At 41.7% G+C, this 23203-nt stretch overlaps 1 protein-coding gene across 12 annotated transcripts in view; it reads left to right on the top strand.

Moving 5' to 3' along the window:
- The window catches only part of NOD1 (nucleotide binding oligomerization domain containing 1), a 29855-nt gene extending 7122 nt beyond the window's left edge, over positions 1-22733 (top strand). For 5 of the 12 annotated variants that reach the window (XM_052797008.1, XM_052797018.1, XM_052797026.1 and 2 more), the window contains 11 exons: positions 895-1233; positions 3133-3307; positions 4546-6349; positions 8396-8479; positions 9523-9606; positions 11087-11170; positions 13271-13354; positions 15443-15526; positions 16155-16238; positions 18317-18400; positions 19848-22733. In XM_052797008.1, coding sequence (XP_052652968.1) covers positions 1018-1233; positions 3133-3307; positions 4546-6349; positions 8396-8479; positions 9523-9606; positions 11087-11170; positions 13271-13354; positions 15443-15526; positions 16155-16238; positions 18317-18400; positions 19848-19920 — 2856 coding nt within the window. In that variant the 5' untranslated portion in view covers positions 895-1017 and the 3' untranslated portion in view covers positions 19921-22733. Of the gene's footprint in view, positions 1-894; positions 1234-3132; positions 3308-4545; positions 6350-8395; positions 8480-9522; positions 9607-11086; positions 11171-13270; positions 13355-15442; positions 15527-16154; positions 16239-18316; positions 18401-19847 lie in introns of those variants that run through there. The other 7 variants (XM_052797047.1, XM_052797058.1, XR_008236663.1 and 4 more) reach the window with 7 other exon arrangements.
- The last annotated feature ends 470 nt before the right edge of the window (positions 22734-23203 follow it).

Below are 23203 nucleotides of genomic sequence, written 5' to 3'. Positions count from 1 at the left end.
AGATGGGATCTTGTATATTTACAATCGCTTATTTCAGTCCTTTCTGTAACATTGTTATTTTTCAGATTCTGAAAAACTGTCTTTTTAACTTTTATGGTTACTCACCTGAATTTGATAAGATTAAATTAAACCAATGCAATGATATTTTCCCTGTTTTAGGTGCTGTCTGAACCAATAGCTTGAGGACATATGAAGTGCTCTGTGCCCCTAAGTGGTGTAGTAGCTCTGAAATCTGCAGCAGCATTTTCACTGTTAGCATCATTTTACTCTTGGCTTTCTTAACAGAAACATCTGATCAGTGGCTTTCCCACAGTCTCACTACTGCCTCTCAAACCTGGTGCCCTGAAGCTAAATGCTTTTTCCTAGTTTAGCTAAAACTGTCTCAAGAGTTCACAAGGCCTTGCTTACAGGGACAGTTATCATATTGGCAACACTTTATACAGGGTCTGTTGTTGTAACACAGAAAAAGCAAAGTGAATTGCTACTATAAATTAATTCCTTATACAAAATTAATTGCTATGAAATATAATTTTATTCCATTTATTTACTTGTCCAGATATGTTTGGACAGATGCCCTGCTTTGTCTACTGAAACATGAAAAGCTAAAAAAAAATATTAAATTATGCACTAGGAACAGGCAGTTAAAGCAAATGACAGTGGTGGTGTTTGAGGCAAGCTAGAGTAAAGTACTGGTACAGAAGGGAGACTGCCTGCTGTAGGTATTTTTTTTCCAAAACCTGAACAAATAAATGGAAGTACCTGAGGAAGAAACTTATTAATAAGTCGGCCGTGATATTACGCAGAGGTTGGAAGTATTCTTTGATGGCTAATTGAAGGATGTATCTTCAAAGAATAATGTTTAAACTGAGGTTCTATACAATTAACTTTTTACAGGCTCAGTCATGTGAAGGACAGATTGCCTGTTTCCCCGAAGTTAATTCCAAGCTGACTTCTCGCTGCAAATGGACAGTTTGTCAAAGATGAGTCTAGGTGGAGCAGCTTCTTGCTATCTCAACTATGGAAGGCCAACTTTGTGCTAACTTGGAGATTTCTGTGGAAAAACCTCCAAGAGCAAGTCCTCCGTCCTTCATTGCTTTGCTGAAGGTATACCGAGAACTTCTGGTCAGTAGAATCCGAAACACACAGTGTTTGATTGACAACTTGATTAAGAACGACTACTTCTCCACTGAAGATGCAGAGATTGTTATCCAATTTCCAACTCAAGCAGATAAGGTATTCTTTTTATTTCACTAGCCAGCATAAGCTTTTTGTTACTTTCAATTTACCACTGGGTTTTATGGGCTTATCTGGCAATTTTATGCCTAGTGTCTTTTCTAATCTTTGTTATTTTGGAGTTTCCCCACCCTGTTCCTTCTGGACAAGTGTCTCCAGCATATCTCTTTCCAGGACGGCTGGCACTGCTTGTAATGCCTGTTGGCAGCTGTAAGAATGAGCAGGGTGATAATTGCTGTTCTGTCCCCACAGCTGCAGCTTTGTCCTCTGATAAGGAGGTGACCACAGTGGCTGTTAGAGTGCAGCTTGCTACATGCAAGCCTTCGTTATTATGCAGAGTATTGCAAGGAAAATCTACTTTAGGATGCTGTGGGACAGATCATCCTGCTTTAGAGAAGCAGAGACAGAAATGAAATATTATTTTAGAAGTTAATGATTGTGTGTTGTCTATGTGCACACCTTCCCTTATCTTTAAAGACCTATGTACGTTGTAAATGTTTGTATGGAAAATTGATATATCCTGGCACATTTGGGGTTTTGATTAATCTTTGGACATACATAGCAAAAATTATTTCCAGGTCTTTTGATAGGAGAAAATTATCACATGTACACAGTTGCTCTTTGCATCATGACTTAAAATAAACTCCTTATTTATTTCCCTGACCAACCAGTCATGCAGCTTCAGAGTAGTGTCACAGCTAGAGGCAGGCAAACCATAAAAAATTCAGGGACCTCGGACTTCACTAACAGTGCACATTTTCATAAAATAATCATTCTTGCTGGCAAGTTGAAATGGTTACACAGTGCTCACTCTGTGTATAGGGTCAAAGCTGAATAAATGTGCACTGTATGATCATCTCCATTTCTTATTGTTCAGCATAATATATATGATTGTTTTAACAAAGCTGAGGGGGAGGCCATGCATCAGGAGTCTAAGCAGAGACAGAGAGCAGACCACAGTAGTGTAAGTGAAGTGGACTCTGTGGGAGCTTTCTGAAAGGCACAAAATTGCTTTTTAGAGCATACAAATTGTCAAAAAATACCATGTTTTTGCTGTGCTGTGTGTACCTCACCCTGCTTTAAGGTCACAAGAGACCACAGTCTCTAGAAACCCTTTGCCTGGTTTAGAACTGAATTCTTCATTTGTTTCTAGCAAGAGGATCCAGACATTCAAAATGGGCCCCCAGATGATTGCTCTGTCTTGCAGAGGGTTTTGTACTAGGGTTGCCGTGTACTGGTTGCACAGAGATCAGGCTCTGCCTTGCCTTTCGAGATAGTGCTTAGGCTTGAACTGCTCCAGCCACTGCCTGGTAGCCATTAATTTTAGTCACAGTTGCAGGCAGCGAGTCCATTGTACAAAGAGAGCCTACAAAATTGCATTGCTGTGTTAAAAGGAGAGTTATAGGGTTTTGGATATGCATTAAGATCCAGAGAGAGATTCTGCCTACCCTGCTCTGGATCTGGCTAGATCCTGAGGTAAATCTAAATGTGACTGGAGTATTTACAAACCAGAGGGTGAGTTTAGGGCGCTGAGAAACCACCCCCTTTTTTTTTAACCAGCGTGGGATTTAAAATACACTATCTAGCCAGCCTGAGGAAATCCTTTGGGTTCCCTCCTGAGGAGCAGTATGTATGCATTTTGTTTCTGATTAGCATGTGATTTAGCTACAAGTTCAGACCTTAACTTGCAGAGCCAACTCTCTTCCAACATCCAAATACAAACAGCAGGTGAGTGTTGTGATGGTTCAAATTCAGAGCTAGATTTTAATTCAAGTTTTTGAAGCACCAGTTTTGATTTTGATCCCCTGTTCCAGTACAAAAAGAATCCTAAAGCAGTCCACAAGTGTAACTGTGATAAAATGCTATGTATCAATGATCTTTCACGTGGTGTTTCTTCAGGTTCGCAAAATTCTAGACTTGGTTCAAAGCAAGGGAGAAGAGGTTTCAGAATATTTCATCCATGTCCTGCAGAAAGTCACTGATGCTTACTATGAACTTCAGCCTTGGCTGGATGAAATAGGTTACAAGCCTTCAGAGGATATTTGTAGTAAACCTGTGGTAAATACAGATCCAGGTAAGGCCATGCATCTATATCCCTTCCCTTAGAACTACCCTGCTGTGTAGGGAGCTCTAACCGGGTGGCATGAGAGTAAGAGAGTCTAGGCAGGCACAGCCAGGGAAGATAATTGTGCGTATGCTGTGCTTGCTAGCAGTGGTAGCCAAATAATTAAAAGGCACACTGTATAACACAACAGTCAAGTTGATATATTACATCCTGTTTTGCTAAAGTCAAGCTCTTTCTGCGTTTGTTTTTGGATATGTAGCATAATGGCATAACCACTTTGTGCCAGCTGTAGTATTTTCTAGGCCTCTATTACAATTTATTAGCAACACTGTGATGTTTTGGCAATGGAATAGCCAGTATTTCATGATAAGGACAGTCAAGCAATGAGACAGGTTGCCCAGAGAGGCTGTGCAGTCTCCATACTTGGAGGTTTTCAAGATCTAACTAGATTAAGCCCTGAGTAACCTCATCTGATTTCATAAATGACCTTGTTCTGAGCAGGAGGTAGCGCTAGAGACCTTCTGAAGTCTCTTCCAACCTGAATTATTCTGTGATCCTAAATGATGAGTTATACCAAAAGTCAGAGTTAAAGTATTGCAGAAATGAATGTTTTCTTCTTGAGAGGTTTTTTCATACTATATAAATACAATAATTACTTTGGTCCCATCTGAAGTGAAGTTTCTGTTGCAATAAAAACACAAGCCAACTTTGCACAATAACTGAGACTCTCTTTTTTTTGTCATCTTAAAAAAATCTTTTGAGGTGCCTGGCACCCGGTTTCTAAAACACATGCTTTCTATTTACAATAATAAAAATTAACAAGTTAGGAAAGAATAACCACCTACCTGACAGAAATCACAGGTAGGATATAAATACAATGAAAAGGCAGATGCCAAAACTAATCAGTGACCAACAACCCCAATAAGCCTTTGCAGAGAGTAAAACAGTCTTTAACAAAGGGTCAGGGGCTTGGCTTTGAGTCTCAGCTAAAGGATAGCAGCCCCTTAAAGCAATGCAGTGTCAGTACTGGCTTTCAGGAAATGGTGGCTCACACATTACCTTTGATTAGTACTTGAATTTCCCAAGAGAATGATGATGGCACAAATAGAAGTAATCTGCCAAAGAACCAATTTTACGTTAGAATCACTTTTGTTTATTACCCCCTCTCAGTTCCCAAAGAGGTGGGTCATTGTATACATAGTCTTTTTAATAATAGTCTTTTTAATAATAGTTCACTGTCTTTTTAGTTAGCAGGTATTGCCAGAAACTCAGATATGAACTGGGACGGGACTCCAAGTTTGTTATGTCATACGCTCAGAGGGAAGAGATGCTGCTTGAAGAAATCTACTCTGACAATATTATGGAGCTGGTCAGTTTTACCAATGAGAGTCTAGGCAAAGTGTGTCAGTTAGAAGCCCTTTTTGATGATGCAGTTGGGCTAATTAATGAAGATGGAGAGACTATTTATGTCTTTGGTGATGCAGGAATTGGAAAATCCATCTTGCTGCAAAAGATACAAAGCCTTTGGGCCAGAAAAGAATTGGAGATAGGGGCCAAATTTTTCTTCCGTTTCCGATGTAGGATGTTTAGTTGCTTTAAGGAAGATGAAGCCATATGTTTGAAAGACCTACTCTTCAAATATAATTGCTACCCAGACCAGGACCCTGCAGAGGTGTTCCATCACATCTTGCAATTCCCTCATACAGTTCTTTTCACATTTGATGGCTTCGATGAGATCTATTCCAACTTTGATCTCAGTAGTGTGCCTGAGATGTGTTCACCCAATGAACCCATCCACCCCCTGGTGCTGCTGGTAAGCCTTCTCAGAGGAAAGCTTCTTAAGGGATCCAAGAAAATTCTTACAGCAAGGACAGGGACTGAGATCCAAAGAAACATCATTAGAAAGAAAGTGTTGCTCCGTGGTTTCTCCAGCAATAACCTGAAGGAATACACTGCTACATTTTTCAAAGATGAGGGGCAACGAACACTGGTATTGAACCAGTTGGAAGCTAACCCCAATCTCTGCAGTTTGTGTTCAGTGCCTTTATTTTGCTGGATTATCTTTAAATGCTACGAACACTTCCATTCCATGTTTGACAGCCACGAGCTTCCAGACTGTTCTGTTACATTGACAGATGTATTTTTGCTCATGATTGAAGTCCATCTGAACCGATCTCTGAAAACAAGTTTGCTGAAGAACAACACCAGGAGCCAAGCAGAGATGTTCAAATCAAGAAAGGAAACTCTTCTAGCTTTGGGTAAAATGGCATACAAAGGGATGGAGAACTCTTTCTTTATCTTCGAGCAGGAGGAGGTCTCATCAGTAAACATCTCTGAAGCAGATTTGCAATTGGGCTTTCTCAGGACAGTTAAAGGTTACAGTGGCTGTGACAATCAGTGCACTTATGAGTTCTTGCACTTAACCCTTCAGTCTTTTTTCACAGCTTTGTTCCTGGTTATGGAAGAGAAAGTGGGTGCAAAGGAGTTACTTCAGTTTTTCAATGAATGTTCCTCCACTGAGACTGCCCAGCCTACTTGCCTTCGTATTCCTTGGTTGAAGAAACAACTAGCAGGGAAGGATCCTTTCCGAAATAAGGAACACTTTCATTTTACCAACCTGTTTCTTTGTGGTCTGCTTTCTAGATCCAAGCAGAAACTCTTCAGACATTTAGTTTTGCCTGCAGTTATTAAGAGGAAGAGAAAGACACTCATCACATACCTTGGGGAGAGCATGAAATCCCACCTGAAAGGTGTCACTCGGTCCAGGCTTCCAAACTACAATCAGGTCCAGGTCCAGCCCAACTTTGTTTGGATGCTGAGGTGCCTTTATGAGACTCAGAGTGAGAAAGTGGGGAAGTTGGCTGCCAAACGCATGCATGCCAATTACATCAAGCTCACATACTGCAATGCCTACTCTGCTGACTGCAGTGCTATTTCCTTTGTTGTGCATCACTTTCAAAAGCGCCTGGCTCTGGATTTGGACAACAACAACATCAATGACTATGGAGTAAAACAGCTGCTACCTTGCTTCAGCAAGCTTGCAGTGATCAGGTAGGAGTCTCTGCAAGCAGGTCCTTGCTTATCCTTGGTTTATTCCACAAACTGCTGAGCTGGAGGAATTGATCTTGAAAGTGGAGAAAGATGAGGATTCTTATGGCTGCTGGATATTAAAATTTCAGATCTTCTGAAATCTTTGTTCAGCCAGTTTCAGGAGCAGGGACAAGCTGTGAGTTTGGAAACCCAAATGGAAAATGTGATAAGAAGTCCTTAGAAGCCAGGACTGTTTAACCCTGTAGGTTTAGTTAGCTCTGTCTCAAATAATTTTGTCTCAAAAGAGGATTTTTATGGGAGAAAGTGCTTAAGGGAAAAGAAAGGAAACAGAAGTGCTTCCTCCATTATCTGAAGATTGCCTGAGCCTATCTCTGCCCTTGGTCATTTGTGGTGAGAGAGGATCTACTATTCACAATAACCCTTGATCAAAAGCTCTGAATTTCTTGCTTTTACATCCTGCCAAGATGTCTGGCTTTCACAGAACAAAAGCTAACATGTAGTACTCTGTGAAAGGATGTAGCTGAAGTCTTTAGATGTGGTGTTTCCCTGAGGTGATGTGGAGGGAGGACATGGCTTGGTGTGATCAGGGAGAACTAAGTCCACGTCTAACATCACAGGCCAGATTGTTCCACCTCCAGTCCTTTGAGGTTGTGCCATGTAGCTCTACCTTATTTGTCCAAACATTTAGGTGCAGAAAACCAGGAACTTCAAATATATCTTTTTTTTTTTTTTAAAGCTCCTTCAGCCTCACGAGAATTTTTTTTTTATAAATGGATTTATTCCTCCTGGTTGGCTGTGCTCTGCCTTGTTTTCCTCTAGGACTAAATCAAAGCAAGTGACACTTGTTTTTTCTAATTAGTTGCAAATCAGCTGACCTCCCAAGAGAAAGCAATAAGGAAACTTGGGAGGAAAATGCATAAGTATGTGAGACAAAACAAAGAAGATAAAGGACAGGCTTTCGTTCTTTGTCCCTTCATATGATCATGCCATACACAGTGTGATCTTAACACCATCCCCAGCACCAAACCAGTGTGTTAGGTTGCCTTTTTGTCTTTATGGCTCTTCTGATGTTAGGACTTTCATTTCTAATGACCAATTTCTGCAGGTCAGGAAGTGTTGTTTCGAACAGCTTAACCATCCCTTTCAAAGAAGCAGACTGTTCTGATCTGTAGAAATTGGCTCTGATTTCTGCTATGTGCTAGTGCTTTCCCAAGTGACTAAGTTACTAACTAGCAAGAGCCAGGGAGGCTGTTGGGTGATAAGGGCTGCTCAGCAGTGAGTGTTCAGCTTCTGAGTTTGTGTAGAAACTAAAGCTGGTCAAAATGTTTCCACGGTGACAGCTTTACCCAGAAAATGTGATTCATCAGAATTGGAATGCTTCACAGGAACCTGTCCATGTAGGCAAGGTGAAAAAGCTTGAGTTGTTTAAAAAAAAAAACACACCCCCACTCCCCCCCAACAACTGTGAAAAGAAGTATTTTTATTCTGTGAATGACTGACATTGATTTGTTTCGTGTCTAGTTGGGACAATAAAATTAGAAACATCAAGCACATGCATGCTAGATCTATTTCCTGGCCAGGGCTTTTCACAACCTTTTTTCAGTGAAGCCTGAATGTGTTGTGACTTTGAAGATGCCTGGCTTTCACTAGGTACTCAGAGAGAAGGTTGCAAGAAGAGTAGCTTGGAAAGCTGGCTTTTGCTAGGGTGTCAAGCAGAATTTCTTCCTGCAATCACAGTAAGCATGGGAGGAGGATGAGGTGTTTGTCTCTGGTTTCTGACTTAATACATTTTATTGTTTTCAGTTCTGTGGACAGCTTCCAGAGCATTGCCTTGGAGATTTGGGGCTTTTTGTTTTCTGTTGTTTTTGAAGTGAGCCATATGAAACTGAGCTCATATTTCCCTTAATGGCTTTTAATATGTGGCATAAGGACCTGTTAAAATATCAGAGGAAAATGCATAGGCTTCCAGTCATTCATTAACTCATGGGTGATGAACACTTGTAATCTATATTGATTCAAACTTTCTTTTCATTGCCTTCATTCCAGGCTCAGTGTAAATCAGGTCACAGATCATGGAGTAAAGATCTTGTACGAAGAACTCTCCAAGTACCAAATTGTGACTTTCTTAGGGTATGTACCAATTAGGAGCAAAACAATAGATGTTGATACTAGAAAATAAAACTGCAATGCTGGCAGTACTGATACAGCAAAGGTGGGGTGGAAACCACAGTTACCTCCTCATTTACTGAACTTAAGCAAAGCAGCACTTTGTGTCAGAAATTATTCAACTGCCATCCTGTAACAGTTCACTGGGAAAAGGACCGCAGCTTCCACTCCCATTGCACTGCATCACAGGGTGACGTCCACTGACATCAAGCCCTTCTATAACACAGTGCAGACCACTGTCAGGTTACTGAACTGTGTGGGCATGCTAGCTTTATACCTAAAACCTTCTATAGCTGTGGAGGTGGGAGAGAGCGTCAGCAAGAGAGTGTGTGCTTTATAGCTAGAGCCTCCTGGTCTCTCTGCCATAAATTGATTTATTCCAACTATGCAAAGCAGATACAGCTTGGTAGAGACTAATATCAGAAACATAGTTTCAAGTGTTATGTTCATGGTACCAATTTCTTTAAGACCTTAATTAGTTCTTAATCAAGTTGAAGCTGGAAGGCATGTTAGCTCTGACTTCCTGCTCTTGGTTAAGTAGCTACAAAAAAATAACTTTTTGAGAAGTCAACATAACACCAAGAATTGCCTCCTTGCTCCAGTGCCCTAATGCAAGTACATCTGCTCAGGTATCTGATCTTCAGAATATTTGCAAGGGGATTTTATGACTTTTAAAAGACAAAAAATACATTCTTCTGGTGTTTTCTAACTTCTCTTCTGGCAATATTGTCTCTGTACTAATACAGAAATAAAGGGAAGTTTTGTTTGCTTGGGGAGACCATATATTAAAAAAATTATATAAATATTTTCCCATGATTTATAGTATTTTATATCTAGCCCTTTACAATATGAATTGTATATCAAAATAGAAATACAAGCAACTGTGAATGTGTACAAAGCCATACAAAAAAGATAGAGGTTATGTGTGCATTATAAAACATTCAGGTTGTAAGTATTAAAGTAAAAGCAGGAATAACCTATTTTTACCAATGTGATTTTTCTTTAAGCTTGTACAACAATCAAATCACTGATGTCGGAGCCAAATATGTTGCAAAACTAATTGAAGAGTGTTCAAGCCTTGAATACGTTAAGTATGTTGGATTTTTGTTTTTTCCTTTCTACAGTATCCTAATTAAGGTAAACCAACTTGAAACGGGAGGGAGAGTGGAAAAAAGATAAAAATTACATTTCAAATAAAATATAACTTAAGCTGCATTTGTATGTTCTTTTACAGTAGTCTAGCAGTGAATGGCAGCAGGTGAAACTCTTGAATCCATAGTCTTTACTGGAATATAGTAGTAAGCAAAAGGAGAGCATGAGACCTGTTCTTTACCTAAATTCAGTCTGAGCACCTGAGTGAGGCTTAAGTGGTGCATGAACCTTTCTGCCCCTTGCAATAGGCAAATTCACTTGGATTTAGTACCAAGCTTCTTTGTATCTTGTCTTTTATGGGCCATTGGAGTCAGGCTGTGCTGGTGTCATACCTCAACTCTGGAATTCCCCAAATTCACTTGGTGAGTTGTTCCCTTTAATTCCTGGAACTTCCCCAGATAAGTGTCCAGCCATGCACAACACTAGTTTGACGTAAAGGTAGATCATTAACCAATGCTTTAATTGTGACCATAGCAGAAAATAGAGATAACTACAGCAATGTCAGCTGTTGGTATGAATGTAGCAACCAGCAGCCAGGGACTTGTGGGTTCTAGTCCTTGTTCTACCACTAACTTGTTCAGAAACCCCACACTAGCCACATCCTTCCCACTTGAAGTATTTGCAGACTGTTGAAACCCAAGAGCACTTTGGTTCTTTTGCTGCTTTCACACAGTGCTTTGCTTATTTAATCTAACTTTCACAAAAAAGCCTGTTGGAAGATGGTTACTTTCAGGCTGCATAGTAACCCCAGAGTTTATTTTAAGATAGAGTGCATATGTAAATGGAGTGGGTTGAGGGGGTTTTGGTTTGTTCTTTTCATCAATGTATGTGTAATTTGGCCACATAGGCCAAAAAAAGAAAAGGTCTTCTGTAGAGTGCCAGCCAGAGACACTGGCCAGACTACACTGACCTATGCCACTACTTATAGCCTATGCTCAGAACACAAAGACTTGAAATTATTACAGTCTGTGCTTATCAGCTGCAGTCTTCTCTGTAGCCACACAATCAAGAAATATTCTGTTCCCTGTGGCATCATGAAACATGCTGCATGTAATTATGTACTCTGTAGCAACTGCTGATACTATGAACTATATTAAAAAGTAGGCAGGGGTCATTGTCTTGAGGATCAGTTTCTAAAGCTCATTTCTGACATACGGAGCACCAAACCCAAGACTCTACAGTAATACTTCTGATTTGGAGGGCTGACATGCAAAATATGTAAAAGACAACATAAAATGATGTCTTTTAATCAAAGATCAAATGCCTGCAGTATTTTTTTACTCTAGGTTAATCTTCGATAACTGTAGCTAGCCTCCAGAGTTAATTAGCCTTAAATACTTGTATTGCTTTCTGAGCTGGTATTCTAATAGCTGTACAGTTGTAAGTGATGTACCTCATCAATTCATGTATTTTGTGCAGAATAGGAGCAAACAAAATAACTAGTGAAGGAGGGAAGTGCCTTGCCCAAGCCATCCAGAAGAGCAAGACAATGTTTGAAATTGGGTAAGTTCAGTGTTAAGAAGCAGAGCTCAGGTCTTGATCTTGGCAAGGCATCTGTAAATCCCTTAGGATTCCTTCCTTCATTCTTACTGTCTCTCCTTCTGCTATTCTTTCCCCCCCCAATGGTGGCATTAGAACAAACTGGTGCAGAAGCATAGCTGTCTTTTCCACTTGGAGGGAAAAGGAGAGCTGCTTTATTTTTCTCCAGTTAATACAATACTTGGTTTGGGTTTGGGTTTTTTTTTCCCTGTTCTGACAGAACCTTAAAGGAGAGACAAACTAGTAAGAGGACAGTATGTAAAGATAGCCGCTTTTCTTACGGCAACACAGCTGTTCTAGAGATATTTGGTCATTTTTAAGTCTGGGTAGTTTTATGACTATTGGCAGTGTACCTAGTTATTGAGTGTCATTGTTATAGTTGTCAAACCTTCTGCATCAAGTCTGATAAATTTGCGAGCTGGGAGAATAAAAAGGAATTCCCATCATCCTTCTCTCTAGTCTGTCGCTAACTGGAGAGTGTGCTATTATTGGAGAGAGCTCTGAATATACTCTAAACCTTTAGTCCCTGTCCTCTTTCTCAGGAGAGGTGCTAGACTTGAGGGTTTGATTTATTTTTTTTTTTTTCCCCCGCTCTGGCAAATCCCAGTTTCTCTTTCCACTCTACAGGAGAACATTTTTCTCAGAATGTAATACTCAAATACATGGAATTAAAACCTCTGTTTGGCCATTCTGAATATCACAATAACCCTTAAATATGAAAATCAGATTTGAACAATCAGATTTTTGGCCTTTAATTTTGTTGTTCTACAACATTTCACAAGTACAGTGAACAGCATGTACACTTCCATTGTCATATAGCTGGATCTGCTGTGCTGTACTTGCTGCAAATTCAGTGAAGGACTCCTGTTTTCTCCTGTGGAGGAAACAACCACTCCAACTGGATTTAGGATAGCTTGGACAGAAATGTTTAAACAGATATATTCAGCATTTACATAACAAACTGCACTGGGTCTGAAGGACAAGGAAGTTCTGGGGAACTTCTTACTGGAAGTGGACGTGTTTAGATACCACAAAGCTCAACTGATTTTAAAAGAGCTGCCAACTAATTACCCATCAAGCTGAGTGTGGCTCTGAGTCATCAAGCCATGATCCCTGTAAAAAAAAAAAAAACACCTTATACTTCATCAGAGGTGCTGTCAAACCTCATAATATAGGGTGAATTTTCAAAGTGGTTGGTCTGCATAGAAAGGATTTGACCAGATACTGCTATTAAATGTTGATCAATTCTCTGCAGCTTTTACCACGTCACCTTCTCTTAACCCTTTGTGTTGCCAAGGGTTGTTTTGCCATTGGAAATACTATTCCTTACGAATGTGTGGAAGAGCCCAAGGTCATACTGTCTCTGTGAGATTTTGATCTTTCTCTTGGCGAGAGAGGAGATACCACTTGGGTATAACACTGAAGGAACTGTAACTGTTTTGCTAGACTATTCTGAAGGAGAGGGGGAGCTTGTAGAGCAGTTCACTTCAGAAAGTCACCCATTTGGCTGTGGGTCCCCGTGCAGTTTTGCATCTGGGGAGTCTTTCCCAAGACCTGTACTTTCCACTGTGTTAAGGCCAGTCTGTGCCTAACAGGAAACAGGAAAACCACAGCAGGGGTATGGGGAGGAGATGCTGAGCAGGGAAATGATAGAATTTAGGACTTGGTGTATTTCTCATGGCAGCTCACTGTACAGGACCACAAGACTCCTTTACCCCATAAGGGTACAGGGCTGCAGAGGGTTTGCCCAGTGCAGCAAGGTGATCCCAAAAGCACTCCCACTGCAGCAAGCTGGATCCTAGAGCTGCTTCTGTGCTGTGGCCTTAGGGTACTGGTGAGTCAGCAGAGGCCGGTGGTGTGGCATGCAGGGAGTGGAACATGTCTGGCTCAGCAGGGAGGGTACCTGCCAGGTTTCTCACAAGCCTGAAAGACTGTGAAGTAATTGGGGGGGGAGGTGGGGGGAGCGGGGAAGCAGGAGGGGAGGGTAGAGAAAAAGGGAGAATGCAACACCCAGGGGCCGTAGAGCAGCCCACCTGATATGTCCTGGTTTCCTCTCTTCATCAGGATGTGGGGTAATCAAGTTGGAGACGAAGGAGCAAAGGCATTTGCAGAGGCCCTGAGGAACCACCCCACATTAACAAACGTGAGGTAAAACACCAGCACAGCCAGGCAGCTCGGTGTAGTGCTGGCTTTCCCACTGTGCTTTGAAGCGATGGGTCTTCCCACCAAGCGATAGCTTGGAATGCCATCTGGTATTATTGTGTAACCAACAGGCTCCTGGTGCAAGGAAGAGGCCAGATTTAATCAAAAAGCCCTGTGCAGCCATTAAGCAAGTTAAAAATACTGCAGGGCTGGCATCCTTTCCTCTGTCTGCACCTCCTCCCCTCATGCTGCACAGAGTTACTGGCATTTGTGAAAGCACATGGTCAGTGGGTGCCATTTTGATCTGAGAGCATTAGCAGAACAATGCACCAGCTGTCACAGAATAAGGCTCCCAGTAAGCTCAGTGTTAACAGTTTCTGTTGCGAAGATACAGCTGCTTTCACCAAAGTAATTTTTAGACGATTAACTGTTTGGGTAGGGATGGGGGCATTCTTAAATTCAAGCTCATTCTGTACTCCAGTGGAGCTATGACACCATACATTCAGTGCTAATGAGATGTAGTTCTCACTGGAGGTCAGTGATTCATCTCAAACTAGCCTTCTGGCACAAACTAGCACAGGTGAAGTTGGTAGCACAGCACGAGGAGAAGCCAGCAGTGTAAAACAGCCCATCCCCTGCCAGACTTTCAAATGCTGGCTGGGGATTTAAAGATGCATATTGTGGCAACTGCTGCTCTTTTGGAGTCCCTCCACAGAGCTGGAGCACTGGGTTCATGGTGATCCTTTCGATTTGTCTCCCAGTTCCACTGGCCTCCTCTGTGAGGGAGCAGACAAGGCTCCTTGGTTTCCCCACAAGGTGGCACATGGCACTAGTTTCATTAGAAATACCGTACTGGAGAGCTTATTGCTGCCACTTCAGATCCAGAGTTTTCAGAGCTGGTGCCTTGTCCTCCTTTCTGCAAGTGGATAGCCGGGCTTAAAAATTAAAAGCTGAACAGGTGCAGTGACCTAGATATATTTAAACTTAAAAGCTATCTGAAATAGCCATCTTCCCATAATTGCAGAATCCATCCCTACACATCAGACTTGAAAGAAAACATTTTGAGCCTGACTCAGAGCTGAGGGACTCTCAGGCAGGAGCAAATATGCTGATGAATGTGTTTGCAAAAATGAGGACGAGTAACTGTGCTGGCTAGAGCTAGGTTTTGCTGGCACCTGTGCAGGGTGAATCTTCTGCAGTGTACTTGCACTTGGGTTCATTTCTTATCTTCCACTGGTTAATCTTGCTTCATGATTCGACTTCATAGTTAGCACCAGTGGTAGCTTTATGCGAAGATTAAGGGAAGATAGTCCCTACTACATCATTTTACTTCAGCATATTTGCCATTTTTAGGCCCAGTCATGATGGACTGAGACTATCTAGTTTTAGCTGAAGCTAGGAGAGACTCATGCTAACATGTTTGTGCCATTGCCCTGCTTGATCCCCCTTTCTACCTTTTTCTGAGACCTTGCATTATTTTCAGGCTTTTGAGGGGGAAAATGCTTTTTGAACTCTCAAAGCCTGGAGCATAACTTTAACTGGATGATTTTGCTAATGTCTATTCAGACAATGAAGGGCAGACTAAGAAATGTTTGTGGTTTGTAATGGAAAGCATGCATTTACAAGCTTATCTCTCCATACACAACAGAAGGTGTTGTGTTTGGAAGAAGAATCAGATATTCAGGCATCTGAAGGACTTAAAGGACAAAGTGCCAGGTTTGTACAGGGACTTGGGATGACAAATGCATGTAAAAACTTGTGTACTGCTAAGCACAACTCTTTGTCCTTGTTAAAAGCCTTGACTCTCAAAATCACTGGGTGCAACTCTGCTGGCAGTCCCAAGAGTACAACTAACTGACAGCAAACCTTATGGCCTGTATGATAGACCTGCACTCAGGCTGTGCCTGTGAACTGTTCTCACTAGTAAAAGTCATAAGGACTTACTGGTTTGCAAAGTATGTGAGACTTTGAAACACCCAAATGCTGAACTGTACAACTGGGAAACAGGTCATCCAGGATATTCACTAGTATTTGGCAGTGGAAGGGCCAAGTGATGGTGGCTGTTTCTTACACATTTGTATCTTTACTTCCCAGTCTCGCATTCAATGGCATCACAACAGAGGGAGGCAAAAGTATTGCTGAAGCTATGCAACACAACAACTCTGTGAAAATATTCTGGTAATTGACAGTGTGGTCTACTTCTCCTTTCTCCAGAGAAAGCTGCAGCCTAATTTATTTCTTCCAATCCCATCGCCTCCTCCTACTCTCCCATCGTCCTTCTCTCCCTCCCTTCATCCCCTATGCTTTCACTACCAGCAAGCTATAAGATATATCCCTTTGGAAGAATGTGGACATGAGTAATGGATCAGCAGTATGTGTCCTTTAGGACACATTCCAATGTCCCAATGTCATGCTTCGCTCTGCTCCCTCCATCTTGCTTTCCCCATCTTCTCTCACTTCCATCATCTGAAGTCAAGTTCTTTGTCCTCAGTTTTTGCACCTCTTCAGTGTTGTCTCTATTCTCTACCTTTTTCCATTACACCTCATCCACCTTTTAGACACTAAAACATCATGAGAAAGTATCATTAGATCATTGCTCTGAGAAATAAAGATCTGATACTCTTGCCTCTTTTACCTCCAGGGCTTCTCTTCAGTATCTCTTTGTGTCCAGCCTTTAGAAACTGCTCAGGGCAGGAACAGCACATCCCCCTTTGGCTGTCTAAAGCTAAGTCACATACAAGCTGGAAAAACAGGGGGCTGAAAAATAATGATAGCATCATGAGTGAACATTTTCTCTCCCACTTAGGTTGACTAAAAATGAGCTGGATGATGAGGCAGCAGTGAGTTTTGCAGAGATGCTGAAGGTCAACAAGAAACTGGTGCATTTATGGTGAGTTACATTCCACAGAGGCACAGGCTCTTTGGCAGTCACTGCATTAAAGCTTCACCTTCCAAGTCTATGTAGGTCACAGTGAGCTTTCTGTGCATGGTCTGGATGCAGTTGACTGGTTGTAGACAGTTCTAATGGAAAATTAATAAAGCTGCTGTCTAGCATTTTGAACTAGCTTTCATACAGGGAAAAGTTTAAGCTGTTTGTGTGTCCTGGTAACTTGCGAACTACTAATTGATTTCATTTCTCCTTAGGGGAACAGTACTGGCCTCAAACGCAAAAGTTGCAAAAAAAAAAATACAAGCAGACAGCTAGAATAGAATAACCTTATTATGATTCTTACTATTTATCATCATACTATGAAAGTAGCAAGCTCAACTCTTACTCTTCAACCAAGAACCTACATGACAGACACTTAAATACGTGTCCCATTTGCCTGATGTTTTCTTCTAGGGCTAGCACTTTCACTCATGCAAGACACTCATCTATAAGACATAAATCCCCAGGAAACCAGGGATTATTTCTAGCAATCACAAAGAGACTTGTTAAACTTATAAGAAAACACAGCATTGGCTGTTCTAATCCAGAAGTTCACAAGAATTTGTCCATGGATGGGTTGGGCAGGTGTGGTCTGTGAAACAAATAGCCATCCATTCATTCCAAGTGATCAAGAGAACATAATACATGGAGTCCCATTACAAGCTTTACAAAGACTTTGCTAACCACACTCTAGCATTCCCTGTATTAATCCGAGTTCCTGCCCCTTAGGAAGTGTGCCGGTTGTCAGAGGTGCCAAGTACTTGTAGCCTCTTTTGAAAGCAGTAGAAGCTCTGGTGCCCATCACCCTGAAAATAAAAAGGGGGGGGGCGTTGGCTTGATTTCTTTGCGCACAGCTGCAGATATGCTTCACTGAGCAGTTTGGGTTGAATTCATAATAAAACTTTCCCCATCCAAAGCAGGCATAGTCATCTAGATACATGTCTTTACCATGGCTCAGTATTGTCCAGGGGTTTCTGCCAGTAGACAAATTTATATTCTACTTTGTTGGTGATACCTGTGGATACCTCCAGAAGGTAGGGACCTATATAGATAGTTGAACTTGAGGCAGAATTAAAGTGTTTTTCCAGTAGTTGAAAGAATCTACTGGATCCCTTTTCATTTTGATTCATTTACCAAGTGCAGAAAGTCCTTTAATGGGAATGCCTCCCTCCCTCCCTAAGAGATCGTTCAATTCATTCCAATTTTCAGCCTCATCCTGAATCCTGTGGGATTCATGCAGCCAGTCGCACGAAATGGTACAGCTATGGGGCACCCCATGGTAGACTGAAAGGTAAGTATTGAATTAGGCTAGGCTGATGAGTGTTTTTATACTCATGCAGATTAGGGGGCTTTGTTCATTTTTAGCTAGGGGAATGGTCTACAGTGGTTAATAAGAGTTACCTACTGCTTCATCAGTTGTGCTACTTGAGGATCTTTTGTATAATTTTTTTCCCCTCAGCTCAGATGAGACATACTTTACAGCTGCAAAGGTGCCTTCACTGGGACTTGCACCTGCTCATACCAGTCAAATTCAATGCCTTATTTTTCAAAGATCTTGCTGGTCTGATAAACAAGACAGGAGGATTTGGCAACCTCTAGACTACAACTGCTAAGACACTAGGCCTACATAAGTTCTGTGCTCAGAATTTTCTGTACATCACTTAAAAATGTCTCACAGTGTTCTTAAGAAAACAGAGCTAAGAGGTTAGTCTGTCTCAAAGAGTCCAAATATCACAATCCCATGCCCGTAGTAAACAGTTCTTAGGAGAAATTTGTCAACTGTGTAATTAAGCTCAGTATTTCCAGAATGCAACCAGATGCAAGATTAAAAGGAAAAGACTAATACTCTGGGCTCTTTTTCTGAAAGTGCATGTGGGGCATTTGACCAATACTGTGTACCATCCTCACAGATAGAAATCACAACTGTCGTCTTGTGGCAAACAGACACCTTTGCTCCTTGACATCAAGCTGAGCATAGGTTGTGCATGCACCATAAATTAGTTTGTATGTTAGTCTGACATGAAGTTCTTTCTTTTTAGGCTTATCCAGAATCAAATTACAGCCAAAGGGGTGAAGTACCTCAGCGAAGCTCTCAAGGAGAACACAGCTATTAAAGAAGTGTGGTAAAGATCCCTTCCTCAAAGGCTCACTTTGTAAACTTTCTTTCCCTTTAAAATACTCCTGCCATTACTACTTTCCTACAGCCTACAAAATTCAGAGCAAGTTTCTGTGAGGCAGGGGTTGTAGTTCCAGCTGTGGGTTTCAGATAGGTAAAAAGCCTCTGTCATTGAAACACTTCCATGTGTGTTACGAATGTCAAGGAGTTTTGTCAGTTCACGTCTGTCTGTACCACTGATTCGCAGAACATATGTGTCTGCAGAATTGGGGCCTAAATTTATAGACCAAGTTTTGATTGTCCTGATTTATTTTTAAACTTCTGAACATGTTCGTGCTTTTCAGGAGCTAAATCCCAACAAGCAGGAGATGGTTACATTTAATTAGCATTACTAATTTGGTTCATAGAATTTGTGCTTGTATTTTCTTTGGGTGGTGCTCCAAACACACTGAAAGTGCTAAGCTACAAGAAGATTAACTTTTTGTAAGATTTGCTTGGTTTAGATTAGGTAGGCATCACAGAGTCACACATGTGCATTGTAAGGCACAAAGCCAAATACCACATTCCTTCCGTCACCTCAAGGAGCTCAGGAGTCAATAGAATTGTGCTGGTTTTAGCACCACTGCTTTATTATTGAACATGAAATTTATTTTTAAATATATATATTTGTTTTAGTGAAAGGACGCTGAATTCTTGCTTAGAAAGATGATGACTCACTATCTGATTAGTGGGTTCCCTGGAGATGTGGAAGAGATGTTTTTTTCAAAGGCCGCTGTCAGCTTTCGTCTACAGAGAGGCATCAATTCCTACTCCAATCGTTCTCAATCTTCAGGCCCAAATCTGTCTTTTGATTCTTCCCTGAATTTTCATAGGTGTTTATTAACCCCAATAATTTCATAAGTCTAAATGGTTTAATAGATTTGAACATTTCTGAAAGCTACACTTACCCAGCTGCTCATTTTCAGGGGTGTAAATAACAATGTAGATTAACTTTATGTAGACAGACTTGAAAATTTTGCTGCATATCATTTCACATTAATAATGCTTGAGTACTTAACAGTTTTCTTCCCATGTTGTCATGGAAAACACAAAATGCTCTGAAGACTATTTAAATTTCTTTAAACTAGCCCACTGCATGGTAAGAACCTTTGTCAGTGAAATGCTGCTTGCTGAAATGCAGGCAGCTGGGTATCCCAACACTGATTTTAGTTCAGTGAAGTTTAGGTGTTAGTTCAGTTTTTATTTCTGAAGAAGTAGCTTTGTTCCTCATACTTGCAGGGGGAACAGCAGTGCTGTAGCCGGTCTGAGGCCGGTTCCCAACTGTGTGCCCTTGAGAAGCTTGCAGCTCACACAGCATTACAAAGCTGTGATCTCTGCTCCAAAACCTTGGAAAAAGAGAAGATGGGCAACAGTCACTACCTTATTTTCATATACCTCTTATTTTTCCCCTCCAGTTTGAATGGGAACCTGATAAGCCAAGAGGAGGCCAAAGCTTTTGAAAATGAAGAACGGATCATTTGCTTTTGAATGAAGAATTTCCTATTGTGACAAGCTTTGTATTACAAAGGTTACTGCTACACTTGCACTACAGAGTTTATAAAGGTGTAAATCTGAAGTGCTCATGGCAGGACAGAGATACATGATTAGCTGCCTTTTTATGAACATGCTGCGCTCCCTCAGCTCCATCCCTTACCCTGCCTGTTACTCTTAATCCTTTCAGTGAATGGGAAGCCTGGGTAAATAATTAATGCTTGTATGGTGCTTTGAAGATGAAATGCAAAGTGTTAACAGACTAAATCCACTGGCAGGTGTATGCATTTTGATACCTGAGTGCAGGTTTATTCTGTACACTGATGTAAATAATCTCTAACTTATTTATATACATAAATATACACACGCATATATATGCAAGAAAGGGTGCAAGATGCACAAGCTCACGGTATTATCTGCCTCTTAACTGAAAATGAACATACATAGCTTTACTGGAAATATAATCCATCTGTAACAGTTGCATGGTACCAATGTTTTCAACATGGAATACCTTTCTCCTGCCTAGAAATTAGGCCCTTATTTCTCCACTGACTACAGCCAGCTTTGTAGATGCTGCTTTTTTTTTTTGCCTTTTTTGGGGGGTTTTTTTGAGAAGTGGATACATCAGGCTCAGATTACTTTCAATAATCTTTTTTTCCATATTGAAGCCAATACATTTTCTTTTATACAACCAGAAATCCTTACTGCCGTCACTGCGAAAGCAAAAAACTAGCAGTAAAACACTTTTGCTTAAAATTTCCTGAGGGCTGCACAGAAACTGCCACCTCCTGTTTTCACAGTGTTTGTTCTGGGGAGGGGGTCTGGAGATAAATGTGAAAAATTAATTAGCAGACTGTTCATTGCCTTGGCTCTTGGCCTAGACACTGTGCTGGTGGCAATACACCAATATTAAGTTGCCTAGCTTCGGTGGGGAGAAAGGATGACTGAAAATCAATTGCGTCAAGTAGAAATCCCTTCTCCCAGCAACATGTAAGCACAGAGAAGGATTGAGATTTGCTTAGAAAGCTTTTATTCTGTGCTTCAATTAGTGGAAAGTGCAAGGCAAGGGGCAGGTAGCAATGATAAGGACCAGCAAGAAAACATTATCCCTCCCCAAAATAATTAGTGTTTAGGACCAGTTTGGAGTGGGGTATTTGACTTTTTGTGTGTGTGTGTATGCAAATTAGGCATGCTTTATAAAGGTAAACTCAAATTCTACCCCACAGTGTGCACAAGGAACCCAAAATGGAAAAGCATGATCCATTTTCCTTCCTCCTCCCATGTTACCATCCCTCCCAAAACTTGGGAAACAATTCCGCAGTTGCTGACTAACCCACAAAACCTTGGTAGGCTGGAAGAAGAATCTCCAGTTGAAATGCCAGACCAATGAACCTTCACTTTCCCATCTCCTAAATCTGCCCCATAAAGCAAAACATGAAAAAGGCATGCTTTGTAGGTCAGAGTTTCTCTGTTTCCTACGTGGTAGCAGACCTTTCCCAGTCCCCAATTCTGTCTAGTCCCTTCAGCTCCCTAACACATTTTAAAATACTCATAGATCTTTTCACAAAACCAGCAGTTTAAAAAAAAAATAGAAGAAAAACAACTTAGTGTTCATTATTTTTCAGTGGCTTTTCCTCCCTGTCTGTTGTATCAGCACTGATTTTTCACAGGGAGACAGATGAGGCTTTTGGACTGTGCTGGAAGAAAGCTAACATGAATGATTTCTGCACCTGAGCCATTTGTTTACTGAAGCAAAAGGGCACACAGTTACAGATGAGCTGGATTTCAATTGCAAAAACAGCTGCCAGAGCAAGGCCTTTAAAGACTTCTCAGCAACTTTAACAAATTGGACACCCATGCACCTTGTTAAAATGTTGTTCCTGTTTTGCCAGCCTGCCCTTATGGTGTGGAGGGGATACAGCTGCAGGAAGGGCCTTCACCAGAGGTGTCATTTGCCTGTGTTAGAGAAAAGAAGTGTGCTCCCAGTTTGCTCTAATCACTGAATTATTTGCTCATTTACCAGGTAGAAAATAATATAGTGAAAAACTCCAGCTCCTGTCCTCATTTCACTGATAGACTAAAGCAGTACAAAATGTCCCTGACAGCTCCCTCCAAGCTTTTCAATGCAAACACTTCTGCCCCTTTTTTTGGTTTAGAGCAGCCTTTGGAGCTATTTGTAGCATGACAATAACCTCAACCCTGTTGCAAATCCTGTTATGGGCCCGGCTGTTACAAACCAGGCATCCAGGGCAGTGTTTTCAGGGACAGGAGCATCTACGGGGCTGCAGCAGCTAAACATGGCCTCAGAGCAGCCGAGTACACCAATTACAGTGCCAGTGACCGTGCCAGTCATAGCCACTCATTTCGGAGGTGATTTTGGGCTGCAAGCACTCATTTGGGCTGGGCTGAAGGTCTGAGCACAGCTCAGTCTGGCTTTGACAAAACTGAGGAGTTTCACAGCATCCTGCCTCCAACTCACCCAGGGCAGAGGGTCTGCTTCAGGCAACACGTCAAAGCTTTGGGAATCGTGCTGGGGAAACTGGTTGCTGCTTTGGGAGCAGCTGGAGTTTCCTTGTTGATTGGCACAGCGTTTCAGGCTGCAGTTCTTTCTTCGTAGTCTTATGGGACTATTTGTAGAGCTCATCAGAGCAACGCATTTGCAGCTTGCAGCGAGAGCCTTGTTTACTCGAATTCAGAAACAACTGTAACTTTTTTAAGACTTGTTTGTAATTTGCTAAGACATTCTCTGTACGCGGCATTTTTTCCCACTTCTCCACTGTGATAATAAACAGCTTTTTAAAGAACTTGAACAGGCTGCCTGCAAGTGCTTTGGCTATGCTGAAGCCCTGTCAAGCAGACACTTGGCTAGATCAAGACAGGACTGTGACAGCCTAACTAATTCTGTCTGCAGACAAGAGCGAGGAGCTGCCACAGCTGGAGAAGGGCGCTCAGAGCTGCCACTGTCCATGAGGGACCTTTCCAGCAGCAGTTAGGGGCAGTGGGGGAAACCACAACGGTGGCTCAGGGACACACACACTGCTGCCGTGTCCCTGTAGTCCTCCTGCTACACTGACTGCTGGAGCTCTAGGCATTTCCACGCAGTGCTAGGGGCGAACGAAGTCTTGCTGGCTTGAGGTGCAGCACTTGCATTTGGCTGGTCCAAGCTGTGTTGGCTTACTGGTGCCAGATAATACAGTGGCCCTCAAGAGAGAGCCCTGCTGCAATGCAGTGCTGTCCCATGCTGGTCACACACACCGCCAAGTCTTTGGGAAAGGATGCT

The sequence above is a fragment of the Harpia harpyja genome, chromosome 1 (assembly GCF_026419915.1).
Source record: "Harpia harpyja isolate bHarHar1 chromosome 1, bHarHar1 primary haplotype, whole genome shotgun sequence".
Taxonomy (NCBI): Eukaryota; Metazoa; Chordata; class Aves; order Accipitriformes; family Accipitridae; genus Harpia; species Harpia harpyja.
Note: the sequence above shows the minus strand (reverse complement) of the source record. Positions and strands in the feature narration are given on the sequence as shown.